Source organism: Fundulus heteroclitus, chromosome 3 (assembly GCF_011125445.2).
Source record: "Fundulus heteroclitus isolate FHET01 chromosome 3, MU-UCD_Fhet_4.1, whole genome shotgun sequence".
Lineage (NCBI taxonomy): Eukaryota > Metazoa > Chordata > Actinopteri > Cyprinodontiformes > Fundulidae > Fundulus > Fundulus heteroclitus.
In genome coordinates, this window is record NC_046363.1 from 19,554,194 (window position 1) to 19,577,918 (window position 23,725).

The 23,725-nt window shown below is 38.0% G+C and overlaps 1 protein-coding gene and 1 long non-coding RNA gene across 2 annotated transcripts; both read right to left on the minus strand.

The window, feature by feature from the left end:
* Positions 1–2,039: 2,039 nt before the first annotated feature.
* Positions 2,040–2,739, minus strand: LOC118560728. Its single transcript, XR_004929556.1, has 2 exons — positions 2,582–2,739; positions 2,040–2,480 (listed from the first exon to the last, which is right to left on the minus strand). It is a non-coding gene; the product is annotated as an uncharacterized LOC118560728 (long non-coding RNA).
* A 2-nt stretch (positions 2,740–2,741) lies between these two features.
* On the minus strand, positions 2,742–22,816 carry LOC105920909 (the record flags this gene model as incomplete). The annotated part of the gene is given in 12 exon segments (XM_036127648.1): positions 2,742–2,878; positions 2,980–3,318; positions 3,523–3,564; positions 4,719–5,012; positions 5,109–5,396; positions 6,080–6,460; positions 7,724–8,023; positions 8,117–8,389; positions 8,473–8,812; positions 8,814–8,857; positions 15,526–15,671; positions 22,797–22,816. Coding segments are annotated over 12 exon segments (2,604 nt in total), but the record flags the coding sequence as incomplete, so codon positions are not given.
* Positions 22,817–23,725: the final 909 nt, after the last annotated feature.

Consider the following 23,725-nt stretch of genomic DNA (forward strand, 5'->3'; position numbering starts at 1 on the left):
TGTTGATCATGGTGGCCTAAACAATAACATTTTCACTCAAATTCGACATTGTTCTCCATGCTTGGTCTTTATACACAGTATTATTTTCAGACTCCCTGAATTCTAATCAGAATACAATGTTGTGAATGTGCCCAAAGACTGAGACTGATGCAATATTGGATAAGTAAGTAAGTAATAATGACACCCTGTGTTTCAAATCATAATAACACATACGCAACAACCTGCCACTGACAGGGCTTTTCAACTAAACTGCTTTGGGGGTTGACATATTAAAGAATTATTTTTGTTCTTTGACAATGTATTTTGGGAAAAACTGGTTAGTTTTAAACTAAGAGCAACATATATGCTCGTGTCTGTTATGTTGCTCACATAAAACTAAGAACAACATATGCTATTTTGCTATAACTTGTTTTAACTTGTGGTGGAACCTATGACAATGTGTTGTGGGAAAGACTGATTCTGTATTCCTTATTTTGCTTATATTTGCGCTATTATCTGAGTTTGCAATGTTATTTTGCTTCACACACTGCTGAGATGCTGGGAACGGTTTTGTTTTGGAAACGGGACGAACAGCTCAGATGGGAGGGAGAAGTGGCCACTCTCGTTCCCATCTGATACTTTGTTTATTGGTATAAAAAGGAGCGGACCGCCCTCAGTCGTTGAAGTCAGCCGTGGGTTGTATGGACGCCCGACCGCGTGGATTGTGCTCTAACCGGACTGACCGACTTCCCAGTCCTAACCATGGTAAGAGATGGAACAACACGCCTGTTTGAAAGCTTGTCGGCTTTAAGTGCTTTCTACTTTGCATGTGGAAAGTGCTTGCTGTTTTGTGTTGCTGTGTTCTGTGGGGAATAATAAATGTGTGCCTTATATTCTAACAGAAACAGTGTTTGAGTCCTTATTTGTGTTTGCCGATCTCTTCCAATCCTGAAATAAACATTTCATAAAACAGGGGGCCAGAGTTACTAAAGGCTAGCATCTCAGGAGCTGGACATACAGCAATTAAAGTCATTATGTAAAAACATATTACATTGATCTGTTAAAAATTAGCAATGAGAAACTCACAGAAAACTAACAGGTGACAGACATGAAAGAGCCTAAATGTAGCTGAGGATCAATACTGCAGCTGGCAGAATTTGCTATACAATCCAGAGTGGGGATATTCTGAGTAAATACACCACAGCTTTTTTAACCTCTCACGTTCAACATAACTTATATAAATAAAAAAATATTTTATTTATTGTTATTATATCATATTGTAGACTATGCATGAGCATGATGTTGATATTTTTACTTGTGAATTATGTTAAAAGCACTGTGTGATTATCTGGCATGCAGCTTTTACTCCAAGTACCAACCCTTATATGACAAAATATGGCATTATCAAAATTACAAATGTTAATGAGAAAAAACGTGCAGAGATGTCAAAAGTCTGTAATTACATATTTTATATGGTAATTCTCTTTTTGCTGCTTTGAACATTTTATCAGTGAATAATCTTCACTAAACAAAAGCATTTTGCTTTGGTGTTTAATTTTTGAGCCATTTAATGTTCTATTCTCACCCAAAAATCAGGGTAACATGAATTCTCATTGAAGGCCACAGAGGGTCCTTTTTGAGAGTCTTGTTATTTTAGCTCAACTTCACATTTATCAAATTTATGAACTTTAAACTTCACTGTTTTTCCACCATAATTGATGGCATAATTCTTAAGCTTTTGATTTTCTTCCCGTTACCATCTTTGATTACTTGGGAGCATAGTGCAAATTCCAGAGTTTTGTCAGAAGTTTTTCCCTCTAGCGACCCATTGAAATGACAAGTGTTGTGCATTGAAAAAGAGAAAAAGCATCTGCTACTGTGACTGCACAGGTCTTTTGTGTAGAGGCATAATGTCTTTTGAGGTAAGAAAGTTATAAATATTGAAGTTTGTGTTCTTTTGCTAATGCATCAATGGCAGCGGAAACTCAAGAAAGTTGCCAGGTGAACGAGAGCTACCAAGTAGCCAGGAGACTGTTCTAAATAAAAACACAATCCACCAGTGAGCTGCATCAAAAACTTTATTTTGTTCTCCATTACTCTTCCTGTTTATTCACACTTGCATTTATATAGGTTATATCGGTTACAGTATCTATAGCAAAGCATGAAAATGTGTTTATTTTGTATAAAGTTAATGTGAACTCTGATTCCTTTTAGTTCAAAGGTCAGCACTGGTAGCCCTTCTTATAACTCTGTACCAATGAAGTAGCTCGCAGTTTCAAAATGGTTGGTGACCCCTGATCTAAGTGGTCTCAGTTATGAAAGCTGACCACCAGCATCAACGCAATAGAAAGAATAAAGCAAATATCATTAAATTCAGAGCTTAGAGCTTCACCTTTTCAGGTGGAAGACTATGGCAATCACGACAGCTAAGAGGATCAGAACTAACAGGGAGACTGGAACAACCACAGGAACAGATTTCTCCATCTGGTGCTTCAGAGTTCCTGGTGAAGAAAATTTAAAATATTCATAATGTGAATAACTCTCAGTTCCGTGAATCAAATGCTTTGACCACAAATAAAGTAGATTTATGTTGTTCTCTAACCTTGGACAATTAATGTGACCGTGCTGGCTTGCTTCTTTCCCCCCCAGAAGGTGGCGGTACAGGTTAGGTTTTTCAGTCCATCTCCTGCAGCAACCATAAAAGTAATGGTGGACGTCCTCTTCCAGACACCTCGTGATACCAAAGTGTCTGAAACATCATTGTTGTTAGGAGGGACGCTCCATGAAATCTCTGGAGGGTGTGATGAACACGAGTGACTGACAGAACAGGAGACGGTCACAGTCGAACCAGCATTCACTTGTGCTGGAACTGAGCTCATCACTGGTTTGTCTGGAGAAGCTGAGGATTAAAAACAAAGACATTTGTTATTGTTCACAGTTTAACAAGAATAATAAAATAGCACTTGTGAATAATGCAAAACATTGGGAAGTTTACTGCACCTTTCATGACAATAAAAACACAGCTGTTGTTAAATCTGTAGTTTTTTTCTCCTTTCTGTGCGTAGAAACAGAAAGGCCCGTTGTCAAAGGGTTTTATATCATCAACCTCCAGGGAGCAGTCTCCTTCGTTCAGGTTTCCAACAATTCTGGTTCGATCCTTAAAGTGGTCCAAAATAGCACTCTGGGCGTTATGGTACACAATCCCCCCAGTTTTTTTGTACCATATACCAAGGGTCATTGGTTGATCCTCATCATCATGGAAACTGCAGGGGATTACCACACAGGACCGAGTCACGGCACTGAATCTGAAAGGGACGTCAGCAGCAAGGACCCGGTGAGCTGTTGGGGATAAAAGGACCTTTAAAGTCTAATAAGGTGGCATCAGAAATCACAGAAAATGCAATGCGGAACATATATTAAAGTTCTTTACAACATTTGCAGCCAACATGTGAAATTATACACAGAGAGAAGAAGAAAAAATAAATAGGAAACAAGTCTTTCAATAAATTTGTCTATCATGTGGAAACAGAAAAGTGATGTTACCATCTCCTTCATTCAGTTCTTCTCCAACTGGTTCCTCGTATTCTGTAAAAATGTATAAGTTAATCGATTTGATGTGGGGTGTTAGCCCAAAGGCTAAACTACAGCTCTGTCTGAATTAACTGAAGCACAAAAAATCCAAACTCAGTTTATTGAGCTACAATTTCTTAAACCACTTTTTGCTGCAATTAAGTTTAAAGTCTTGTGAGGCTATGTTTCGACTAGCTTTATAAATTTAAAGACTAAAACCTTTGTGTGTATTAAGTCTTCACAATAGCTCAAGTTCAATTCAACTGAATGGTGAGCATCTGAGAACATTTAGTTTCCAGCCTTGCTGTTGATTCTCAACTGGATTTGTAACTGGGCCATTTTTACACATTGACAAGCTTTGAGGTAAACCATCTCATTACAACTCTGACTATATATCAAGTTTTGCTGTATTCTAGTTGTTGTTCTCCTGGAACATGCACCTGGATGCTAATCTCAAGTCTTTTGGAGTCTTGAAATGGATTTTCTTCAATGATTATCCTGCATTTAGCTCCATCTATATTTCCATCAGTTTGGCCAGCTTCCCTGTCAATTCTAAAGAAAAATATCCCCACAGCATGATGCTCTTCCTACCATGTTTCATGTAAGAATGGCCTGCTTTAGACCCCTGTTTTGCACATAAGTCAGAAAAGTTAAATTATGGCCATTATTGACAAGGGAACTTCCTTCTAATTTTTCTCTGTCCCTTTCACTTGGCCAGCACATGCTTTCTATTTTCAGACGATGGATAGAACAGTGCTCCACAAGGTGTTAAAAGTTGAGGATAATATTTTTTAACCTTCCCTGGTTTAAATCCTCCACAATGCCTCCTATCCTATCTGCTGTGGTCCTTGGTCTTTGCTTACCAGCGTTCTTTAACAAACCTCTGAGACCCTCACACAATAGATTTTTGTTCTATGAGATTGAAGTACACACATTAAGTAGTGACTACTTCGTCTGGAAGATCAGTGGTTGTACTGGATTTAATTTAGGTGTACATTTAGGTGATTTTAATTTATAAAAAAATACAAAAACACAAATGATGTTGTCCCTAAGCTAATATTGAAAGTCTAAATTCACCTAGTCTTAAAAAGAAAGAACAGTCCCTTTTTTGTTTAATAAAGTTAATTAACTGATCTAATGGACACTGTGTGTTACATGCAAAAACTCACTTTTGATTTGCAGAACTGAGGACTCTGAGGTTTCTCCAGTGATGAACCGTGCAGTACAGGTTAGAGTTTTTCCGTTGTCTCCCAAAGAGCCAATAAACGTCAGATTTGACTCAGTGGTGTAGGTGTTGTTAAATATTTCTTCGTGCATTAGTACATTCTGCATGTCTGAATAGTTCCATTCAATTTTTGGTGTATTTTTCCTGCACTTGTAGGACACAGAACAGATTACACTCTTTGCCACACCTTCGGTCACCTCTCCTGGAGGTTCTACCATTTTAATTTCTTCATATGGACCTAAGCAAAAGTAGATTGAGAGATTGTATTTTTACTTCTAAAATTACTTTAAAATCCAACAAGAATATAAACAACAAAGTCTATATTTATACTTACACTCAACATGCACTTGGAGCTCACTCTTGGCTACTTGTCCACTAGAATAGTTCACAGTGCACTCCAGCTTCCTGTGGTCTTCTTCTACTGTCCAAGTTCGCTCTATTGTTCTTGTCCAAATGCCATCTGACTCCAGTGAGTCAATGACACGGTCTGTTCCAGGTATACCATTTAGAGACAGTACAGGAGGAGCAGAAATACATGTATGTTGCACTTTACAGGCAACTCTGCTTTGATCCCCTACCCTAGGGACATCAATGATGCTCATTTGTGGTTCTGGTGCTTGGTCTAAGAAGTCAAAGAAGCAAAGTAGAAGTTAAACTATGATGATTCTAAGGTAGATACTAAAAACCTTGTTGAAAGTATGAGCAATAAGTGAAACAAACACTATTTTCATTTAACTAAAACATTTGCTCTCTGCTAGGAAATGAGACAAACTGAAACAAGCTCGTTGCTGGAATGAACATTGCTTCAAATGGAAATCTGCAAGTGGTAATGATAATTTGTGGCTTAGCTATAAATAAACACTACCAGTCAAACCAATTTGGGCTCACCTTCTCTTTCAGTGTTTTTTCTTTATTTTTATTACTACCTCTGGCAACTCCTTCAAGACAGTTGGAAAACAATTTCAGATGATTAGCCTCATGAAGCTCATCAAGAAAAGGCCAGTAGTGACTAAAGCAGTGATCAAAACAAAGGAGAGCTATTTTGAAAGAGCTAAACTATACAAGCTGGTTTGAGTTATTTGACAATTTTGTATTTCATACATAATTATATATAGTTTTGATGGCTCCACTATGTTTCTGCAATGTTGAAAGTTATAGAAATAAGAAAAAGACACTAAACGGCTATGGTGAGTCCAAACCTCTGACTGGTAGTGTGTGTATTCATATATATATATATATATATATATATATATATATATATATATGTGTGTGTGTGTGTGTGTGTGTGTGTGTGTGTGTATTTACCTGTAACCAAAATCTGAGTGCTTTTATCCAAAAATGGATATCCCTGCGAATGGTAGGAAGTAATTGGGTTCTTATCGACCCATGGGTAAAGTCGATCCTGGTTGTGGGACATCTCCAGTCTGTCTATTTTAAGACTACAATTTGTCTCTGTCACAGAGCCAGTTAAACTTGTAATCCCATTATATCTGCTCAAAATATTTCTGTCATTTTGGCTGAAAACAGTTGGCCGTCCATTACTCTGGTGCAAGTACCATATAACTTGGAGGCCATCTGGCTGGGATATACTGTATGTAAACTGGCAAGGAATAACAATACAAGCCCCTCTTAATCCTGTTATGCTTCTTGGCGTAGTGAAAGACCAATCCAGATTGAGCATGCTTCCTGTGAAAAGAGAACCACAACAAATGGGTAGAAAGCTTTCAACATAGCGCATGGCTCCGTGAGGATGTATTGCAACGTTTAACAAGTTAAAAAAGTTATTTAAATGTGGACAACATATGTGCTTTTACCTCTGATTTACATATTTAATAAAGGCTGTTCTGGGACATGTTTTCAAAGTTTCTTTGCTCTTTTCTCTGTGGTTGCCATAGTTAAGCATTAAACAGCAATGATCAGCTGACTCAATCAAATACACACATGATTGATTGATTCTTGGTGTGTAGAGGGCAGAACATGAGGTGGAACCTGGTACGGAAATGTTCAGTTGTGGTTGTGATTTATGAAGCGAAATTGCTTGCTGGTGTATGTTTTATAAATCAGGAGTTTTTCTCTGCAGTACTCCATTTTAGGCTTTTGGGCCTATGCAAATCTTTAGCATAGATCCTATGCGATGTTTTATAAATGAGCCTCCAGGTGATTATTCAGATCAATACCTCCTGGCAAAATTTGTCAAAATTACTTTACAAGGGTAAAATCAATTATGTTTGGTTGATATAATAGCCACAAATTTAACAATAGCCTCTTTTGAGAGAGAAGACATTCCATATTCCCATGATGTGAACATTTTCTGTTTGGGATGAGCTAAAATCAGCTGAAACAAGGGATCTGTCTCCAAGGCTTCACTTTACAAATTAGCTTTTTGCTAATTGAATACTAACTATTATTAGTAATTATTTCACAGAGCCTCACATTTCTATTTCCTAAAATCAATATGTTATGTGTGGTGTACACCCTGGACCAGTCGATAGTCCACCACATTGGCAACATGCCTGCATGCTGAGGGAAGTTCAGAATTATCAGTTAACAGAACATAAATGTTTTTGGACCATGGTAGAAACCAAGTACTTCTTAGAATCTCACATCATAAAATCACAATCATACTTTTTTATGATGCACTCAAGGTGAATCAAAAACCTAAATCTGACAAAATTGTTCAGGACACTGTTTCTAAACAAAAAGTATATGCTCATAAAAGGCGTCAATGAGAGCATCCATGGATTTTTACAACATATTATTTCAAAGGAGGCAACCATGTAAATTACCAAATCGTGTAGCATTCATTTCATATTACTACATTATTTAACATGCATATTTTTTGGAAGCAGTTGTTATTAATCAATTGAAGACATGACAGAAAACCTTTATCATAGTCTAGCTCTTATAAAAATCTAAATACTTTAGCTAAAAACAGAGACTGGTACTCACTTTTAACCGATATGGTAATGCTCTTCTCCTGGGTCTGTCCTCCATCAAATCGTGCAAAACATGTCAGATGATGTCCATGGTCTTTGGCTGATGGTGTGAATGTCAAAGTGGAAACAGTTGTCCACATTGTCCTCCCTGATTCTTTGACAGTATTACTGCTAACAGGCATGTTAGCATAGTTCCACGTGAGACTTGGTCGATTGTTGGAGCAAGTGTATGAAGCTGTGCATCTTACTGTGCTTGGAAATCCTTCAAGATATTCACTTGATGTAGGGCTGATGGTCAAAGGCAAAAAGGAGCCTGAAATACAAAGAGCAAAAACACGGATAAACAGACTAGCTAATCCTAGCCCATAGAAGATATTGATTTTGATTTTCCAGAGTTATCACTTACATTGTGCATCTAGAGTTTCAGAACTTCTTGCTATTCTACCACCTGTGTGCCTGGCAGTGCACTCCACGGTTTGGTGGTCTCTATCTAAGACCAAAGTTCCTGTTAAGGTGATCTTATACGTTTCCTGACTTACATGTGTGTTTGTAAGTGCCTTGTTGAAACTGAGAGTTGGGGGATATCTGGAACATGTGTGATAAGTAGAGCATTGCACTGTTACAGAACTGCCAACTATCCTTTCACCGGTGATCATAATCGTTGGCGCTTCTGGCTGAGCTACAGAGGAAATGTAAAACCATGAGAACATATTCAACAACATGCTAATGCACTGGTGTTCAAGGTTTGAACTGAAAACATACCAACTACTTCAATTGTTACAGTTGTCTCATAGAATGCGTATGTACTTCTCCCAACATTTTCTGGATCCACCCAAGGAAAAAGCACCTGTCTGTGGTCATTCCAGTTCACCGGTTCTATGTGCAGAGTGCAGGTTTTTCCATATGTAGAAGTAAGTGCTTGGGTCCTTCCTTTATATATCGAAATGACATTATTTGGGTACGAGTTGTCATAAACCGAAGGATATCCCATGCTCTGATACTGGTACCAAACAACTCGATCTGGTCTTCTAGGTGGATTCCTATAATAGTCAAAGCTGCATGGGATAGTGAGACAGGAACCGTACAATGCCTCAATATTTCGTCGGCATTCTGACATGCCAAGCCTGGGATGTTGAATAAAGACATCCTGCAAAAGAAAAATGATCATAAGTAAAAATTACTGAAGCAAATATGTCACAGTTGCATCCCATTTAGATGATGTTAAAGGAGCAATAAGCAAATTTCATCACTAAGTGGGATGTTGAGCATTGTCTGTAGATCAAAACAAGATGTGATAATCCACGCTTCTCTTTGCCTCCATTTCAGCTGCAACCTGGACAGCCCCCCATCCCCCCCCCCCCCCTTTTCTCCTCCCCCATCTCACCCACCGCCTCCTATGTGCATACTTGCAAATGATAAATACACACCAAAACAGCATGACCTTTTGGTACATGTGTAGTAAAGAAGTTACTCATAACTTTATGATGCTCTTAGCAAGAGAATGTTTCGATCCGCTGGACGTGCTCTCCGCCATTTTGCTCCTACGTTACACTGCTCTAGTGGAGGCATTTTATGGGCAGGAAGGAGCTAAGCCCTGAGTAGAAGCTATTCACACAGGCGTACATGCAGGCGCGGCCAACCCAGCTTGTAAAGAAGAGACTGGGGAACAACACAGACAGATGGTGTGTGACTTCATACCATATCTAAAAAGATTCCCTATTGTTCTTTCCATAACATTTTTTTGTTCCTACGATCTAAAATAATTAATTATTGCTTATTGCTCGTTTAAATATTGCATTATTAAATACTAAAAAGGTACCCAAAAAACAGAAGTGCAGGAGAAAATGACCAAACCAAACCATCTTGAGATGAGGGTACCTGAAAGAAACAGATCAAGAGCATTATTGTTTTTCATTAAACTATTTATCATTAAAGACAGAATGAAAAGCTTGATGTCAAAGTTAAAAACAACCTATAACTGGTTTACAAAAAGGAACAAATGTAAATTTATTTTTGGTATGTCGTAAAATGTTTAATTTTTACAATAAGGCTGTAAAAAGACTTTTAAAACATCTCATGGTATCTGTGGTTTCCTTTCCCCATTTCTACTTCTAAGTTCTCATTTTAATATCTTACCAGACTACTTTTCCTTCTCCACCATTTCTTAATCTACGCAGGGTCATTGACATTTGTTGACAATAAGATAAGATAAGATAGGCTTTATTGATTTCACATTGGAGAAATTCACTTGCCACATCAGCTTACTAGTCAATAATCAGAAGAAGGTGCAAAAGTAGGAAAGGTGCATCAGTTATATACAGTGAATCTTCATATATACAGTGGATCAAAGAAAAAGAGAAATACAAATAGAATTAGGAATGGGCAGATGATGTCTTATTTACATTCACGGTAATATATATATATATATATATATATATATATATATATATATATATATATATATATATATATATATATATATATATATATATATATATATATAACTATATATATATATATATATGCTTTATATATATAGAGAGATATTTATATCTATATCTATCTATCTATCTATCTATCTATCTATATATATATATATATATATATATATATATATATATATATATATATATAGATAGATAGATACACACATCTGTATTGACATATAATCAGGTGGTGATAGCAGCAAAGTCATTTCTTTCAGGATTAATGCACGGGTTATAGCACGGTGTATTAAATAGATTATTGCACATTAGTTATTACAGTTATGGTTACTGTTATAGTGCAGCATTGTATAATCTGGTAGCAGCAGGAATGAATGACCTGCAGTAGCGCTCCTTTTTACAGACACTACCTATGTTGTGTTGGTTCCACTTTAATTAGAACTATTTTACAAATAAGTTAACACAGCATAAACAAACATAAATCATCATCTGAAATTATGAATTAAACTCACCTTCCCCAAAATTAACTAGATCCTTTTCTTTATAAATTTTCTTTAAGATTAAGTCTCAGAAAACTTTAAACAGTAAATGAAAAAGGAATTAGGTAATTAGCTTATCTAGTCTGTTAACTCCATTTATTTAACAGGTGTCAACTTTTTATATATCTTTTTCTCATTTCTGCTGTTTTAATTAAAATCTTAAGAACGTGGAAGGACTTAGAAGTATTTACATTTTGTGCTGGCGGCTCATGATCGGGTCACCAAACCAAAAGTGTAAGCCTATTAATCTTGAAAATTTAAATCAACACATAAATCTGATTTCGCTGTCGTTTGCTGTTGAGATGCACGAGCAAGGTCTCTCAAGTGCTCCATTGTTGCTGAGATAGGACACACCAACAGTGATTTCCTTAAATCTTCCTGAGTCTGATGGACAAAACAAATAAAGTAAGTAATTTGCTTGGTAGCTTCTAACAACCCTTCCAAAGAAAATAACCACTCCAGGGGAGATATTATTTCTATGGGCATCTGTGCTCAGTTCCAGACCATATATGCCCTTTCTGAAGGCATCTTCTCTTTAAGGAGCAACTTCCTCATCAGCTTGCTGGAAACACTTGCATCACACATCTTCTTTTTTTTTTTCTTTTTTCTTTTTTTTTACTTTTTTTAAAGGGATCAGCAAGAACAGTGAGACTAATCCTTATTTTGGAGACTTTTACTTCTGCTTTTTTTTCGTGCCAAAAGTTGTAAACTTTTGATTATCTGATGCCTGCTTAAATTTAATTTCCCATAAATTGACGGCTCTGTTTTGGCTCTTGCTCTCGTTTCTTCATTTAGCATTTGGAGTTCAGTTTATGACTTAGGATTCATCAGTGTGAGATGCAAACTTTTCGATTTTTTCCTTCATCTTAAGATTTTATTCAGCAGTGTAGCTGTGTACACCTATTTCTTCGATATTCCCAGTTGAAGTTTCATTCAAATGTCCAACAAAGTTACTTAATTTCACATATTTACTGCTTTAATGCCCTAAAACAGTCCCCTTATTCACAAAGATTCCTAAGACTAAAAGTAACTCTTAGTGACGTCATTTTTGGAAAAATCTTACAATTTCCTGAAAGATTTTTCTTAGAATTTTACCTCAATGAGAGAAAAGTTATTCACTGACCTTTCTTAAGGTAAGGAGTAGTGAGGAGGACTTTTAGTGAGGCTAAGAATATCTTAAGCAGGGAAAATGGTGCAAACAGAGAGAGCTGCTTGGGTGATCCACTACCTAAACAGTGGAGGAATGAACAGATATAGTTCCTTAATAATCATACAATTATAATATTTAGATAAGATAAACTTTATCATCCCAATAGGGGTAAATTAATTTGTTTCAGTGGCCCGGTTAAAAGCGGCTACACCTAACGTTATTTTATTGATGATAAATAAGAAAAATGTTGGATAATCATGACTAAAATGTGGATAAATTTACAAAGAATATATAAAAGAGGTGAGACATTATTTTCTTTATTGCATGTTTTTAGTAGCCTAAATGGTCATCTAAGTTTGCTTGTGTGATACCATCTCCTCGCTTTTGATTGCTGTACGAAGCACTTTACTTTCCAGTCTGGTGCGTAAAAGCACCAAGACACACAGAGAAAAATGTGCATGATCTGCAGGAATATGATTAAAAGTCCGCCTGTTTGTGCCGTGATCCAGGGACCAATTTAACTTTCAACACCCTTTCTCCCTTTCTCCTCCCAGAGATGATCGAGGACAGATGCTCTACTTTTCGTTTTTTTTTCTGCATTTCCTGTCGATCATTTTGCTAAATAAGACCGCTTTTATACAAGTAGGCAATCCTAGTAAAATGTTGACAGGTGGGAGCACATTAATATCAAATAGACAAAGGTAGTAAATTGACTGTGGAGTAAACATAAAAATAAGCAAATCAAGATGAGGATCTCAGTAAGGTGATTCAAAACTTTGTGATGCTGGGTGACAGTCAATACATTTCGCTAGTTTTTTATCATTCCTGAGACAAGTCAATTGGTCATCAGTCAGTCTCAAGCAACTACACTGTAATCCCGCCACAATCATTTTTTTTCTTCCATTCTCTTACTTCGAAGCCCTAAGCTAAGACTCCTAGGTAGGAATTTTTAGGCTAAGACACGAGCTCTCTGAAAGGACTGAGCATCTTTGTGAATAAGGGCACAGGTCTTTAGCATGAAATGTTGTTATTCTTGTTAATCAATGCTTCTTTAAAAGCCTAAAAGTGCTTTATAGCAATGTTCACAGTCAAAGTGACTGTGTATTTGCAGCTTCAATATAATCAGCTCTGCATGCTGTACTTTTATTGTTCATTGTTCAGAGTGCAGATCAAATGCTGCTCATCAAACATCCAAAGAAAGTGCTATCTTTATGAAGAACATTTCTTTTCTAATTTCTATTTTTTGTCAACACAAGACTAACTGCAGCCACATGGAATTATTCCCGAGCCAAATTGTCAGTGATTTATGTCAAAACAGAGAGGAACTCCTCTTCAGTCATCACATCTGTCAGTGTAAAAAAAGACATATACTACTGAGTCTGCAACATCTTTGCTTCATGTAGACTGTGATGTGCTATTTATTGCACTTAAAAGCTACACAGTATATTTGGCATTGATTTCTCCTATTACTATTATTCCAACATGTAGCTCTGGTTGGAAAAGGAATGTTTATGTGTGGAAAATTCCACACACATTTTCATTATATTCTTTACCTTTCCCAATTTAATTATCAAAGCACATTTTTCTACTGTATGGAAAGCCATTTATGACGTGAAAGAAGTATTACTTATCCCAAATTGGGCCAAGCAATCCAGATCCCTACATGGGATAAACTATCATATTATAATGATCCAGTTGATCCTGCCTTATAGACGCCAGTGTTACACGCACTTTCAAGCTGATCATTCAAAACAGTTGGAGAAAGAAACTGCTTGCAATAACGTACACGTAAGCAATGTTTAAAACTTGTGAAAAGCAATACAAAAAAATCATAGTTGGTTCCATTTATATGCCTGAGCGAAATGTTAATTTGGAATTTTTATTATTGTCTAAATTACAAATTATAATTCTATTTGAAAATACAGATTTAGTTTATTTTTTTTAATAAAAACATACAAAAGCATAAAAAATCTTTAGATATACTGTGGCACTTGATAGAAATATTTAAACAAAATTTGGTTTTGTTATGAATAGACACAATTTTTCATCTATGGGGGAGAAAAAAACAGGATGCAATTTTTAAAAACATTTAGTTCAACATTCACAAAATAAATGATATAATATTTGTGTTCTTTCCATTAGAAAATGGTGTTTCAAAAATACTATCCGGCTGACTTTCCTAAACTTGAATGTATTTAACCTTTTTTAGTTTCTTTTATTTGAACAGTCAAATAAAGTTGTAGAAAAGAAAAAGTTATTTGCCACAGTCCTTAAAATCAATAGTGACTCACCTCCAGATGTGGATGCTCAGAGTATGTCTTTCGCAACTTTCTAAAAGCTCACAATTTCTTAAATACCTTCAAAAAAGTGTGGGTGGATAATGTTAACTTAAAAGGTCGTCTTTCCTATAGAGGATATGGGCAACCACACCTCCTTGTATGAAAAAAGGAAGAAAATACAGAAGCGAAAGAAGGCAAATGATGTTTCCCTTGCAGGAAATTAATACCAGCATGGCATGGAAAGGCAAGTTTATTTGTATAGCACATTTCAGTTACCAGGTAATTCAAAGTGCTGTACATGAACAGAACAAATAAAAGAAAACATCACAGAGGAAAGTACATTGCAGTGGAATAGCATGGTGTTATTTTTCCTTGTTGCTTACTATTTTGTTGATTAACCACTCTATTGCCAATCTTGTGAGATTCTTTTCACCTTAAAGTTTGTGTTTGCAATTTGGTTTCCACCTGCTGAAAAGTCATTGGCTCACAAAAAAGGTTTTTGGTAAAGAAGAGGCAGCCACTCCTGGTACTGGCCTGTAAGCGTGCATGAATATTGTAAAGCTGTTTATAGAGAGTATGGGAATGTAGATCAAGGATTTTCCATCTTTATCATTACCTCACTATTTTGTATTTTGAGTCTTTGGAACTTCTACAACAAAAGACAAAAATAAATGTAATCTTCTCAACAAGAGAATCTAGAAGTTGATGATGTCCTTCTGGAAATTGACCACACTCATACAGCTGCAGTCTCAGCGACATGCCTGACAGGTCTTATCTTTCCAATGTTGTGCATTTTTGTGCATTTTGTGCAGAGAGATAGTTAAAAACATTGAAACTTATTTAAAATCTGATTTGTAATTCCTGTTATAGACACAGACAGACTCCTAAGTCAAAAGCAAAATAAACAACACTGTCATGGCTGACAATAGCATGAACCAAAATCTAACTTTATTTATTGAGCTCAAACACCCTAAATGCTGTAAATTGTTTAAACAACGTAAAATCATTAGTCTAGGTAATGATGGCATAATGATGAAGGGGCATTTCTTCTTGTGTTCTTTGGCCAGACTTTGATTGAAGAGAACTGTTTACCTATCTATTGGGGTAAAAACTGACATCAAAAGTTGAAGAAGTAGGTATGGCACCCTGCGCCTTGAAAGTATTCTACATCTCAAAATATTAGAATATCATGAATATTGTTCTATTTCTTCACTCCTTTAATCTCTTGCACATCACCCCAGTTCTAAAATCCTTACACTGCCTCCCTGTATCTCAGAGAATAGACTTTAAAATACTTCTGTTAGTCTATAAATCCCTGAATGGCTTAGCACCTAAATACATCACAGACTTGTTGTCAGTGCATCAACCCTCCAGACCACTCAGGTCTTCTGGCTCCAGCTTACTCTGCATATCTAGAACCAGAACTTCTCTAGCCTGCGAGGGTCCGGCGCTCGCCTGTCCTCCGGTCTGCGCTCCAGAGTCCTGCGAGGAGGGGGTCCACTGATTAGTGGTAGCAGGTGGAACAGGTATGGGCTGATGACTGTGCTGACTGGAGAGTGGACAGGGAGGTAACAGAGCTTAAACTACAAGTTCAGAAAAGTTCAAAACAAACAAAAACCTAAATCATGACACAGAGTTGATTGACGTGAGCAAATATTCTCATATGAGGCTCTTAAAGTTGCAGTAGATCAGTGTATTCAATTAAAAACGGTTGGTCTTTGATCACGCTGAGCTGCTGTTTTATTGCGAGGCATTGCAGAGAGTCAGGCTCAGTCCGACATTATTTAATACTGTTCTATTAATTAAGCAAACCTGCATTATGATAGTTCTACTGCCAGTACATGGCGCCACGTCTGTTCATATCATAGACATTATATACGTAGATGCGGCGCCGCCATCTTGGGTGGGTCTCTCCTACTCTAGGCTGGCATAGGAGCCGACGGGAATAGCTGAACACAGAGAGGGAACAACTTTGCCCGTATTTCATGCAGCTGACGGTTACAATAGCTGGTGATAACCACTCAGAATCAGAATCAGAATCAGAAATACTTTAATACTCAGAAATACTGAGATTGGCTCTGAAGATGAGTTTTTACTTGGTGAGAACAATGCAGAAACCCAACAGATGGATCATAATTTTATGTTTACTAATTTGTTATCGCTGTATTACACAAACTAAGGGTGAATCACATCACATGCAAGAAACTGTGCAAAACAGCTGGACCTCTCCCTCATTCTTTTAAATTACTTTAGTCTAGATAAATTTAGTAATTTACAATGTAGGTACAACCCACCACTCCTTGTGTAATCATTTGTGTCTTTCAGAGCTGTCTGTTGACACATTTGTTCTATAAAGGTGTAAAACTGCAATAAAAAATCTAGAGTTCTCTTTAAATGTTAGTGTTCAATTTAAACTGCTGTAGTTAATCTCGAGCTACTGCTACTAGTCCACTGCAATATGCTTTCCTCTGTAATGTTTTCTTTTCTGTTCTGTTCATATACAGCACATGGAATTGTCTTGTTACTGAAATGTGCTAGACAAATAAGCTTGGCCTACTTTGAAATCTAGTGTGAAGTTTCCACAATTAATGATTATTTGCGGTACCAAATCATCCACTGGTGTAGGTCTTCTGTGGTTTCTGAAATTCAGTGCAGCTTTCTACCAGATAATTTAAGAGCGCCTCCTGCTCCTGACAAGCCTTATGTGGATGCTGGTTTCCTTTTGTAGCAGGACTTGGCACCTGTTCACACTGACAAAGTTACAAATAGCTGGTTAAGTGACCATTTGTGTTACTGTGCTTGATTGACAATAAAACTCGCCTAACCCGAACAACAAAGAAAATCTGTGGAATTGTCAAGAGCAAAGAGAAAGGAAGATGAAACTCCTCAACCAAAAATGCAAATGATCTGAAAGCCGCTATTAAAGAAACCTGGGCTGCTATACTCACATCACCTTAACACAAATATGTCTCCTTGCTGCAGTAATGCAATAATTCATGCAAATGGCAGTCAAAGTATTCAGTTAATAGAAATGAACATACTTTTGAGAGACATACAGTTCCTGTTTAAATATATATTTTTTCACTGTTCTTATGTAATATTCAAATTTTCTGAGATACTGAATTTTGGGTTTTCATTATCGGTAAACCATAATCATCAGAATTACAAAAACAAAGAATTGAAATATTATTAGTTATTTATTAGTCTGATACAATACATTTTAGTATATTTGGTGGACCACAGCAAGTACCATAGAATATAATATACATTATTTTTCTCTGGAGATTTTTGACATTTTAAGTCAATGTAGTGTTACATAAATTGTGTCATATTAATATTATTTGTCTTCCTAGAAATATTTTTGGCATTGTACAGTATGTATAGTCATAGAGAGAAAAATATTTTGATACAGTACATCATAATGATAAAACAGAGCACTTTCCCTTTTCATTGTACATAAAAAATGCTCCTTTCCCTATGATTAGCTATTTGTGTAAACTGCATTTATTCTGCATTTTTCATTGTTTTGTCATATTTAGGTTTTTGTTTGTTTTGCTTTGGACTTTTCTGGACTTTCTCTATCAGCCTATCACCCCTCAGACACCAGCCACTATCCAATGAGTTCAACCACAGGTTAATTAGCCCACATCAGCTCCACCTGCTGCCAGTAATTACTGTCAACTCTGGTCACCTGTTCACTGGCCTACATGTACCTACCTCAGTGATCCACTCACAGCCAGAACATCTCATCTCATCCTTTGTGACGTGCCCTACCAGTTCCTTTGTGCTTAGCCAGCTGGACTCTTCTGTGAAAAGGTGCCATGTTCTGCCTGTTTCCTTGTAGGTTCTAGCTGCTTGCTCTGCCTGTTCTGGTGGTTCCTTGGTCCACATCGCCTGTTCTGGTCTATCGCTACCTGCATTTTCTGATTCCCCTGCTCATCCCTGCCTGCCTGCACCATCAGCCTTTAAATCCTTTAAATCATGGATTTAAAGGCCTAATCAAAGAACATTCACAAGGTCCAAAAGCGATGTTATTTCTAAGGTGCAGTTGCTCTGACCCAGGGCTACCACCATTCTTGCTCTATCCTTAAGTGTCCAAGTGTTTTATGCTTGATGTAGACAAGATATCCTTTTTTCGGGAGTTGGGAGTGATCCAGTAGGATGACTGAATGATCAGGGCACCACAAGACAGGAACTGACGCTTTAAGGCTTTTTGTAACAGAGGCCTTCTTTCCCAAAACACAGTGCTGCAATAACTAGAAAGGGATATAATAGGAGAGGTTAAGAAGGACATTTTCAATTAATACAAGAGACTGGAAATTAAGACGATAAAAAATGTTCAAGCCAAATTCCAAAAGAAATGAATGCTCTCTCTTTTTCCATTCCTCTTGTGCATTAATGATATAAAATGATCTTCAATAGCTATGTTTACATGGGCATAAGTAACTGGAATAAAGGACCGAGTAATCTGAATAAAATGATTCACGTTAACATGGCAGACGGAAAATTGTGATCGGATTAAGTTAAACTGGAATGAAACCGTATTCTAAATGAGACAGAATGTTTATGCGGATTCATAATCCGAACAGTACATCCAAACACCAGGTGGAGCAAACCTACTTGGCTGCATGAGCACAATATGTCTCTCATCCTGTAATGCAGGTATATGGGGTTATACACTCACCGGCCACTTTATTAGGTACCCCATGCTAGTAACGGGTTGGACCCCCTTTTGCCTTCAGAACTGCCTCAATTCTTCGTGGCATAGATTCAACAAGGTGCTGGAAGCATTCCTCAGGGAGTTTGGTCCATATTGACATGATGGCATCACACAGTTGCCGCAGATTTGTCGGCTGCACATCCATGATGCGAATCTCCCGTTCCACCACATCCCAAAGATGCTCTATTGGATTGAGATCTGGTGACTGTGGAGGCCATTTGAGTACAGCGAACTCATTGTCATGTTCAAGAAACCAGTCTGAGATGATTCCAGCTTTATGACATGGCGCATTATCCTGCTGAAAGTAGCCATCAGAAGTTGGGTACATTGTGGTCAAAAAGGGATGGACATGGTCAGCAACAATACTCAGGTAGGCTGTGGCTTTGCAACGATGCTCAATTGGTACCAAGGGGCCCAAAGAGTGCCAAGAAAATATTCCCCATACCATGACACCACCACCACCAGCCTGAACCGTTGATACAAGGCAGGATGGATCCATGCTTTCATGTTGTAGACGCCAAATTCTGACCCTACCATCCGACTGTCGCAGCAGAAAATCGAGACTCATCAGACCAGGCAACGTTTTTCCAATCTTCTATTGTCCAATTTCGATGAGCTTGTGCAAATTGTAGCCTCAGTTTCCTGTTCTTATCTGAAAGGAGTGGCACCCGATGTGGTCTTCTGCTGCTGTAGCCCATCTGCCTCAAAGTTCAACGTACTGTGCGTTCAGAGATGCTCTTCTGCTCACCTTGGTTGTAACGGGTGGTTATTTGAGTCACTGTTGCCCTTCTATTAGCTCGAACCAGTCTGGCCATTCTCCTCTGACCTCTGGCATCAACAAGGCATTTCCGCCCACAGAACTGCCGCTCACTGGATGTTTTTTCTTTTTCGGACCATTCTCTGTAAACCCTAGAGATGGTTGTGTGTGAAAATCCCAGTAGATTAGCAGTTTCTGAAATACTCAGACCAGCCCTTCTGGCACCAACAATCATGCCACGTTCAAAGTCACTCAAATCACCTTTCTTCCCCATACTGATGCTCGGTTTGAACTGCAGGAGATTCTCTTGACCATGTCTGCATGCCTAAATGCACTGAGTTGCCGCCATGTGATTGGCTGCTTAGAAATTAAGTGTTAACGAGCAGTTGGACAGGTGTACCTAATAAAGTGGCCGGTGAGTGTATTTGTGGCACCAACTTTAGTTCACTGTGAGATTTAACTGCACACACCAGTCTCACTACGTGCTCAGATAGCCAGATTGCCCAATTTTGACTTGCACAAGAGATGGAACAAATATTTCTGCATTTTTATTTATTTTTTGCTTTTTTGCTTTATTTATAGTCACAGACAGAAGTACAACTTCTGGGATTTTCTGGGGGAAATTTCCCGTCGATGCACATTTCAGAGTGCTTCTATTCTAAATAAAGCCTGGTGCCAGTAAATGCAATAATATATGTAAATTAATTAATGGATTTTGAGCGCATATAGACAATCTATTTGGAATTATTTTTCAATCTGAACACATTTTAATCAAGCAAGGAATTTTGTGCATGTAAATATAGCTAATGTTGAATAGATAAAGAAAACTAGAAAAGGAATTATGTCATTCAGTATTCTTTTCATACACGGCCCTTGATTTAAACAGCAATGGCTGATGAATTAAATCACATTGAAATAAACAATCTCATTAGTTACCATATACCAGATTTAGTCAAATTCTGTGCTGTCATCCAACAAGCTAGAATGGAGAATAAAACTACTCCCCTGCATCTATCTGTGGCCAGAAAAGGGGGGGGGGGGGGGGGGGTAAGAGTCTTGCCTAAAGTTAAACAACGCACTGTGGGAGGTGTTATTACCCAACACATTAAGATACCATAGGTTCAAAAATGACTTGATCTACAAATTGATTACATTTATTGACAATTCATTTAAAACCTAGAATCTTTTTTTTTTTTAAACTGAGATATTTGGCATGCTACTACATCTGTGGGAAGAGGCAGGTGTGAGGTGAAGGCAAGTATTTCAGTGATTCCACAAAAAAAACCATGCAATAATACAATCAAGAAATTAGTAAGCAAATCAGAAAAAAAGAAACATTAGTAAATAAAGTAACACCAATCAAATGCAAATAAAAGACTATTTGCATAGACCATGCAATACTGCCGTCATGTCTTCTAATACCATAAAAATATAAAAGCCAACACTTAAAACAAAACACACTTCATAAATAATAACAAAAAATAAATTAAGAAAATCCCCACAAACAGTGGAACAAACTGTTACTGCACAGTGCACCACACCACTATAGCAGAGTCTGAGAAGACATGCACCATGCAATCAACTCGCTGCCAGACAGCAGCAACAGATGCACTAGAAAAGCACCCAAAACTAGCAATGGTCACAAACCAAGGCAAGACAAGACATCAGAGTGTCCCTGTGTTTTTGAGTGTTAAACAGCAATGTGTAGACCAATCATGTGCCTAAAAAAAACAAAAAAAAAACACATTAATTCTAACTTCAGGTTAAATGAAAATACAGATCTAAATACCAGACAGCTTACCAAGAAGTGGAGCACAGCCTACCAACGGGAGCGGATCAGCTGGTCAGAAACGGGCTGAAGCCATGCACTGTAACAGCCTCTAGCTGCAGCCGGTAATAGCAGTGATGCAACAAGGCTGCAGAAACAAAGCATGTGAAGCACTCAAAGACCAACCAAAATCACAGCCACTCAGATTAGAAAAAGGCACTTACGATCTCCGATGAGCAGATCAAGAACACACCAGCCACACAGACAGCTGACATGCAGTGGCAGGAACAAAGACACTCACCTTGGCAGCAACCTGCCCAACTATAACGGCGTCTGCCCCGCCCATCAATCAAGAGTGTGCTTTTGATCAGCACCTGGTTCATGCAGTGCGGGGAGAGTGGAACACCATCTCACCACCCCCCCCGATGGTGCATTATTGCCCTGACGATGAGCCTGTATCCTTTAACACCATGGATGAAAAATGGCAACATGTGCATTCAGGTGAAGGGGTACAGGTATGGGCTCCATCCCGACCCAAGCCTTCAGCATATCATGATGCACATATTGTGTTCTCTGCAAATCATTCACCGGAGCAACAGTATAAACTGATCCTCAACCAATAGAGGCTCTCAAAACCAGGTGGAGAACTAGAAGTCCTGGATTTTATGACGACGTCTAGCACAATGATCACAAATGTACACGAACTGGTCCTCCTGCAATGGAGCCTCTCGTATACACTGATCATGATGTTATTTTCTACATCTTGCAGTCACCAGTAAGCACTCCTGAGCATGATGAAAAGCCATACTTAATCTTGTGTGATGCTCAGCCAACCAGTCCTCCACCTCCCCTGGCAAAGGATCCTGAACACGACCCAACAAGAAGTCCACAGGCAGCCAAGGATTGCAGACAAACATAGGAAAAAAACATAGACTCACCAGTGTTTGGTAGTTTGGTGAGGTTCCACTTGTGGAAGGCAGGAATCCCAATCCCATTTCCGAGACATCGGTAGGGTGCTCAGAATGTTATGGTGAGTTTTATTGAACCGCTTACACCGCCACTTCAAACTAGATGGTAAGGGGTTGTATGTGACTTTTTCACCCCATATAAGACCCAGAGCTGTTGAATTAACATGCTCTCAAAGCTCCAACCCTGATTTGAATGAATGCAGCTTGGAACCCCAAACCTTAAGAACCACTCAATTAGCAAAACTTGGTAGCTGCTTTCTGGTCCAGAGTTGGGACAGCAAAGGTGTATTTACTAAACACATTAGTAATTACAAGAATATTCTCCAGGTCATTTCATGACTGCTTTAACATGGTAAAGTCCATGGCAGCAATCTCGTATGAGGCCAACAGATGACTCAAAAGTGGCACAGCCTGAGGTTCGACTTTTAGCTACCTGGCACTGCTAACACTCTTGCACCCACCGTTGGATGTCAGTAGACATCCTTGGCCAGCAACAGCGCTGCCACAACGACTCAGTGGTATACTCCACACCCAGGCCAGGTGTACATGTTCCTGATGTAGCTCAGAACATCCAGCTTAAGAACTAATGGTAAAACTAGCTGTAGGATCTCGTCCCCACCATCTGGCCCCGTTTCAGAAAGAATGCCCGATCTACCCTGAGTAGAAATCAGCTACTCTGAGTAGTTCAATTCAATTCAATTAATTTTTATTTATATAGCGCCAATTCATGAAACATGTCATCTCAAGGCACTTTACAAAGTCAAATTCAATGATATTATACAGATTGGTCAAAATTTTCCAATATAAGGGAACCAGTTGATTGCTTTCCCCTTAATCACTACAGTATGCTCAAGTATTTGTAGGAGAATATTGTGATCAACTGTGTCAAATGCAGCACTGAGATCTAACAGGACAAGTATAGACACAAGTCCATTATCTGAGGCCATGAGAATATCATTAGTGACCTTTCACCAGAGCTGTTTCAGTGCTATGATGAGCTCTGAAGCCTGACTGAAACTCAAGTAGGTCATTACTTTGTAATACTTGTCCTAAAATATTTGATAGAAGCAAGCTGGGAAACGGGAGAGGGAGACGCAAAAGGAAATGAAGAGAGGGGAGTAATTCTGGGGTAATCTGGAATTATATATTTTTCAGAAGTTACAGATTTTTGATCCAGAAGTTTTATTCTGCACTGTATTTTTGCCTATTTCCCAAAACTTCCAGTATGGATTTGAAGTATGGCAGCAGACCTGCTCAGTGACTGCAGTGCCTGCAGATGAAGTATTGCAGTTGTATTTTTTATCCAAAAGTTGTATTTTGAGATTCCAAAAAAAGTAAAGTAAAGCAACTGGACTTGTTTTTTGTAGTTGAAGACGTTCATCTTGAAGAT